General features: G+C 55.0%; 1 protein-coding gene across 1 annotated transcript in view; it reads right to left on the bottom strand.

Moving 5' to 3' along the window:
* SMPD3 (sphingomyelin phosphodiesterase 3, neutral membrane (neutral sphingomyelinase II)) overlaps nucleotides 1–6,805 on the bottom strand; it is an 87,582-nt gene that overhangs the window by 3,273 nt on the left and 77,504 nt on the right. Inside the window, exons 4-7 of the mRNA XM_008567099.1 lie at nucleotides 2,180–2,255; nucleotides 1,917–2,072; nucleotides 1,154–1,243; nucleotides 859–922 (exon numbers count right to left, since the gene is read on the bottom strand). Coding sequence (XP_008565321.1) covers nucleotides 859–922; nucleotides 1,154–1,243; nucleotides 1,917–2,072; nucleotides 2,180–2,255 — 386 coding nt within the window. The remainder of the gene's footprint in view (nucleotides 1–858; nucleotides 923–1,153; nucleotides 1,244–1,916; nucleotides 2,073–2,179; nucleotides 2,256–6,805) is intronic.

Below are 6,805 nucleotides of genomic sequence, written 5' to 3'. Positions count from 1 at the left end.
CTCGCTCAGTCAGTGAGCGGGAACCGGTCTGTATGTGGGATCCGAACCCTCGGGCAGGAGCGCCGCCGCGCTTCCCAAGTGGCGCACTATCCAGTGCGCCACCGGGCCGGCCCTGATAGTCATTTTTTAATCATCATCTCATAAAAAGATAATTTTCTCGGCATAGGCTGATGTTTCAAATTTAGTCTATAATCTAATTAATTGGCTTAAATTAGCTGCAAGGAACCGTTGTCGTGACTCTGTGCAATCTCGAGCTGTGAATTATAAATTGGCTCTGCTGTCAGCCTCTCAAATGTGTCCCTTATAGAAGTCTCACTGGGTTCAAGACTGAAGTTTGGCTGGGATGGAACTGTCTCTCCTTTGAAAGTGACCGGCTTGTGTTATCTCTGCTTGTATTTTTATTTGCCTAATTGGTGCCACATGCTCTAGGCTCCCTTGAGCAGACACTGTGCCCAGTGGCTGTTCTATAGGGGTGGATCCTTGACCTGTCCCAGGGAAATTCTGGTCCCTTTTCCCACACCAGGCAGGGATGGCCCAAAGGCTGGGGCCTAGGGCCAGGGTGAGCTCTTACCAAGTGAGCCCAGACTCTGGTTGCTGGTTTAGGAAACACCCCCTGGAGACTCCAGGCCCACTCTGAGATTTCTCAGCAAGGCCAGCTCCATGGGCATGTGGGCTGTGACAGCCTCCACCTGCCTGGCCAGTTCTCGGTCACCAAACAAAAGCCCTCACTGGTCTGAGCTGAGCTCTCCCTCATGGTCTCTCTACCACCTGAATCAGGGCTTCGGTGCCTCACCCCAGACCTGGGAGCTGGTCTGGACTGGGGGTCCCCCACCCACCTGCAGCAGCATGGGTGCTTACTTTTGCAGATTGTCAGGGGTGCTGACTTCCTCATCATAGAGGCCATTCGTGTCCAGCAGGGTACCTGGGGGATGAGGGGCCAAGAGTGGTCACTGCAGGCAGGGCCTGGCCAGCCTTGAGGAGGATGGCCTCTCTGGGGGTGGGGGCAGATGGGGTGTGCAAAGGCTTCTGCTAGCCTGGGGCAGTTGATTGGGGCCCTTCCCCAGCAGTGGGGCCTTAGGGGCAAGTCCTGGTGGTCTCTCGGGAGGCCTGTGGGTAGCCCAGCCCCCCGGCCCCTCCCCCAGCCCCAGCTCACCGATGGCCCATGACTTCTCCTCCCCCGGCCCCAGGCGACAAGGGTCCTTGTAGTGTGTAAACAGGGAATGCTGCTGCTCCAGCTTGTCATCTGTGTGGGGAGGGAAGGATGGAGACAGGAATGCTGAGGGCTATAGGGTGTCTGGCCTGTCCTGAAGGGCCTGCAGCCCCTGTTCTGGTTCCAGTCAGTTACTCCTACCAGATGTCACTGGGTCCCTGTCCCTTAGGTAACCGCCCTTGAGTGGAGTCTGTGATGATTCCAGACAAGTGGGCTGTGGTTTATCTGTCACTGGTTTTCTGTGTCCTTGAGAATGCTCCCACAACCACCAACACATACACACTCTGGCCTTTAGCCTTCCCTCTGTCTGAGAACAGTAGTCACCATCCCTCTTGGGCTCCAAGGGACAGTGACCTTGAGGCCTTCCTGGTGCAAAGTAAGGCTGAATAAATACTTGATGAGTACTATTAGCCGATCCCCTCAGTCTGAGTGTCAGAGGCTCCAAGCCTTCCTTGTCAGAGATTCGTTGTTAGGGCATCTTTGTCTCCAGCAAGGAGGCCTCTGAGCTTTCTAGGGAGAGTGTGGGCTCTTCCTGTCCTAGGATTTCTAGGGGTCAGAGAAATCATAGTCTTGCTAAATATCCCACCCACACTCTCTTGAGGAACAGGAAGCTCTTCAAGCTGCCTAACCCAAGTCTTTCTAGCTGTGGCTGGAGCCCATGCCCTCCCAGTGTAGCAGACCCAGGTGGGGGGGAGCACGGCTTCACCAGAGGAGCAGTTGTCAAAGTTCAGGTCTCCGCAGATGACGTCAAACACCACCAGCTCCTCGGGGTTGGCTGCGCTGGACGAGGAGGTAGATTTTCGGAAATCAGCCAGCCAGTCCTGAAGCAGGTCCAGCTGCTCACAACGGATGGCACTGTCCTCTGTAGGGGAGAAGCAGAGAGACCTGACGATGAAACTCATGGCCAGATCCCAGCCAGGCCCCAGATACTGATCCCACCCCTGGAAAACCACGGGCTGGTGACCCTACCTGGCGGGGCGTACAGGTGTGTGCAGGCGATGTACCCCACAATTCTTTGGTCCTGAGGTGTGCTTCCCACCTGCACCTGGGGGAGTGGGGAGAAGGAAGGTGTCACAGTTGCCACCCACCCATCATAACTGCTCTGAGCGCAGAGGGACACTGGCAATGTCCACCCACCTACTAGGTCAAACCCTCATAAGCCTTGCTCTGTGCAAGGCTCCTGGCTAGACTCAGGAGCTCAGGGAAGACAGGACATGTCCTTCTTCTAGGAGCTTAGGGTCCAGTGTGTGAGGCAGATGCAGGAAGAAATACTCTCCTGTGGCGTGGCAAGTACCAAAGGCAATCCATGCAAGACATTACGGGGGAAAATGCAGGAATCACAGCAGTTTCTCCCCAGTTCCTGCCCTCTCCTGGTGACCAGAGCGTCCATCCGAATGCATGACCATCAGTTTCTTGACCACTCCTGTCTGGTGGCTCTTTCCTCCCTCCCTTGGTCACACCCTAGACCCAATCATGTCCAGGTGCTCCTTGCCCCTGAAATGGAAGTTGGGCGTCACTCTGTACTGCGATCCAGCCTCAAAGCTCGCCCTCCCTGCACTGAGAAGCCCCAGACCCTGCCTGCCCTCTTGCTCTCTCTGGTCTCTGCCCCTTTTAGCTGCATAGTAAGTCCCTTCATCTGCTTTAGAGGCCCTGGTGCCCTGCAGTCCCCCAGTCTTGGTTGAGAGCTATGGCCTGTGGCTCTGTGGCTCTGGGCCCTGTGTCATGGGCTGGCCCCGTGTGAACCATGGCCTCATCTTGAGCCCAGCTCTCTTTCCTCCACAGCAGCCTCTTCATGTCTCCACTCTCCTAGACCTCTGTCCGCACCTCTCTGCTCACCTCCTTTACCCAAGACAGAGCCAGGGTGGCGTGGGTCAGGGAGGCTCCTCCTTCCACCCCCACCCCATCTGCAGATGACCCTGGCAGGCTGTCTCCAAAGGTTGGCTTCATAAAAATGAGCATCTCAATGGTACATCACAGAGACAACTCGAAACTGCCCTACCCAGGGGGTAATGGTAACTCCTAGTGCAAGACTGAGCCCTTGTCAGTGCTATGGTTGGGAGAGGTGAGGGGTGGCCACAGAGAGGTGGCCCCCAGCCTTAGGGCTCTCCCGGACAGCTGCTGGAGGTCACAAAGGAAGAGTCCTTCCCCAGGGGCCACTGTGGGCATCTGTCCCTGGAGGCCTTCCATCGACCCCTCACCCTCTTCCTTTGAGCTTTCCTCCCTCTTGTGCCTCAGCTGCCTTCCCCAAACTTGGCTAATCCATTCCAGGCTGGGTTTTCTATGATGATGAGACCCCAGGCCAGGGACTCTCCAGAGAGGTGGACTGTAGAGGCCAAGCTGCCTGTTGCAGTTGTGACTGAGGGTCACACCACAGCAGGGTGGCTGCCCTGACATCTTGAGCTTGCAGTGGCCTGGGCTGCAGCAGCCACATCACGGGCCATCTGTTTCAGAGCGCCCGGTTGGCTTGTCTTGCTTTTTACTGCTGAAGTTGGGCTGGTATTCTCCTCCATCTGGACTTCCATCAGCAAACACCCCTAGCTCCCTACAGCTCTTCATCCCTTTCCCAGCCCAGATGCACATCTTTCCTTCCTCACTGCCCTGGGGGGGCAGGGGGCTGGGGAATGTCTATTTGATAACAGGCTATCTGGCCTGGATTTGGGGCTGTTTCTAAACTCACATGTTCACCATTCACTTCTTGCCCATATGCCCAATCCAAACTTGTTTAATAGGATCCCCTGCCCCTGGAGGGGCTCTGTGAAATCCCACACCACTGATGCCTCCTGTTGTAAAATCAAAACATTTTTAAAACCACAATGCTCAAAAGGCTACATGATGGCGCTATCGTCCCCTATCTTCCTCAGGCAAGGAGTTCTGTTTCCTCAATAGTAATAATATTCATTCCATTAGCACTTAGGCTTAGTGCTTCATGGACTTCACCTGCTCGGTCCTTAGAAGAACTACAAGGATTATACTAAATTCATGCCATTTTTATGGATGAATACATTGAGGCCAAGAGAAGTTAAGTTGTTGGCCAGGGTCACAAGGCTCAGATGGTCAAAGTAGGTTTAGATTAGATCTGCTGCAGCTGCGCACTGCTCCAAGCTGCTTCTCCCTGGCTGCCCATTTGTTGATCTTAATGTGTCAGTCCCTCACTCAGCACTGTCTGGGTAGGGACAGGGACACGTGCAGAGGCCACTGAGGAGAACTCTCACAGAGGGAAGACAGCCGCAGCAGTGGCGAGGCCATGGCTGCCTCTCCTCATCCCCCCGTCCCTCTTAATCGACAGTGTGATCTCCCCAGGATCCACCGTAATATTTGCTGCAACTTATTGATTCCCGAATCGTGTCCTCGGGAGCCGCAGAGTCTTGTGTTTCTCTTGCAAAAACAAACAATCATACCGAGAGGTTGTGCCTTTTAGTCCTGGTGGGCAAAGACTGTCAATAGAAAAGGTGCCCAGAATTAGCTCTGTCGTACGTGAGGCAGAAGGGATTCCAGTCTCTTCCTTTGCGGGGAGTCCCATTTCCCTAAAGGCTCTCAAGTCCTGCAAAGTAAACCAGGAGGGCAGGGCCAGACATGGGAGGCAGGTGGAGGAAGGGGCCGCTGACAGCATCCTTCTGGTGTCCTGGCCCCTCGCTGGCCTGGGCCTGTCCCCTCTGCAGCCTTTTTTATTTCATTCCTCCACGGCAGGAGAAACAGTTGTGCTCTCAGCCAACGAAGATGCACCGAGGTTGGCCACGTGCTGGGCACACCACAGCTCTGCTTGTGGGGAGCTCTGTCTGATGGCACAGATGGACAAAAGGACACCTGGGCACAAGGGCTGGAGAACCCTCGAGGGGAGAACTGCCTCGTGTTGGCGGCTGCTGAGGAGAGTTCCCCAGAGGTGGTTCGGCCAAAGCAAGGTGGGACCAAGACAAGCAGGAGCATTGGGGTCCCTCATGGATGGAGTGTGGCTGGAGCTGAGCAGGGGCTGGTGGGGGGAGCGGGAGGACCTTTTCTCTGAGGCAGCAGCAGAAGGCGGTAATGGGTGAAACCTGGTCTGGAAGGAGGCGGGCTGGCTGGAAGGAGCAGGAAAGCCAAAACCGCAGGTGAGCCACTGCGAGGGATGGTCGTGACTCAGGAGTGTTTGGAAAGTGAAATGAAGAGTCTGGGATGGATAGGCTGGGCACAGGGCAGAGAGAGCGGCCAAGGTAGTCTCTTCTGGGTTGGGGATGGTGGAACCTGGGAGGAGGCAGCTTGGGGCAGATGCTGAGCTTGGTTCAAGAGTGTGTCCAAGAGGCAGCCAGATGCAGGGCTGAGGGCTGGGACAAAGCTGAGGGTCACCAGCAAGGGCAGAAATTGAGGCTGTGGAGTGGCATTCCCTGGGACATGGGTAGGGTTGGGCCGGGGTGATCACTTGGAAATAAAGAGCTAGATAAGGCGGGTTGTCCCTGCCATGGCAGCAGCCTGCCCCCAGCTCGGGCTGACTGCAGCCATGCAGAATGCGGCAGGCTTGGTGCTGCCAGATCTGCCCAGGTGTCAAGAGAAGTTGCAAACAGGGTTTTAAGTGAAATATCTTGATTTTTAAATATTGGCCAATACAAAAAAATGTTTTAATGGCATGGATCAAATTAAACATATCTTCAGACCAGTTTGAGACACAGGAGGTAGAGAGAGATGAAAAGAACATTTAGGACAGAGCCACAGAGGAGGGTCTGTCCCCAGGAGACTGTTGTTGACCTTGGTGGAAACAGTGGTCAGGGTGGCAATGGAGGAGGGAGGTGAGAGGGGATGCATGGACTGGCCAACGCAGAGTGGGCTGGGGCGGGGGTCGAAGGAGGTCCCTGGACTCTGAGCCATCTGCACTAGGGCGCAAGGGAGAGGCCACACCCTCCCCACCCCCCCCTGAGCCTACAACACATCCCCTCCTTCCTCAGAAAGTCACTCTGGCTGCTGAGACAAAAATACATCCATGGAAAAGAACACCAGCGGACCATATGCCAAAATGGGAAGGTTGGATCTATTTGTCAGAGGAGTTAATTCAATTTCAGCGTCTCTTGCTGTGAATGAAGAGCCAGGGACCCCAACTCTGGGTCTGGCAGAGCCACACAAGAGCCATCAAGCAGCCTGGGTTTGGGGGCCAGGACACACACCAGCATTTTCCTGGTCGCTCCTTGAGGGGAGCTGAGCAGTGAGGGAAACCCGCCTGGGCAGACCCCCTAGCCACAGCCTGCCTGTGAGCCTGAACACTTTCACCTGTCACCTCAAGGTTCAAGAACCCACACCAAAGCAGCTGCTGCCTCAGGGGGCAGAAAGTCCCACTCTGCATCAGCTGGCTGAATGATGCTTCAGATAACTCTGGAAGCACCAAGAGCAGTTTTGGGATAGAGAACAGAAATTTGACACTCTGAGAGTCTCAGGCTCAGTAGAAGATAATGTGTAATGACCAAATTACCATGGTCTAAAAACTACTCCAAATGCATCCAAATTAGCAGAAATAATTATGATTCGCTTAATTAGTGACTGTGGAAGCAAAGCCATGGGCTGGTGGGCAGAGAGCCTGTCATGGCAGCTGTGTTACAACCGGTGGGGGGGGGGGGGTGTCCAGGCGGGGGAAAC

The sequence above is a fragment of the Galeopterus variegatus genome, unplaced genomic scaffold (assembly GCF_000696425.1).
Source record: "Galeopterus variegatus unplaced genomic scaffold, G_variegatus-3.0.2 Scaffold18, whole genome shotgun sequence".
Classification (NCBI taxonomy): domain Eukaryota; kingdom Metazoa; phylum Chordata; class Mammalia; order Dermoptera; family Cynocephalidae; genus Galeopterus; species Galeopterus variegatus.
Note: the sequence above shows the minus strand (reverse complement) of the source record. Positions and strands in the feature narration are given on the sequence as shown.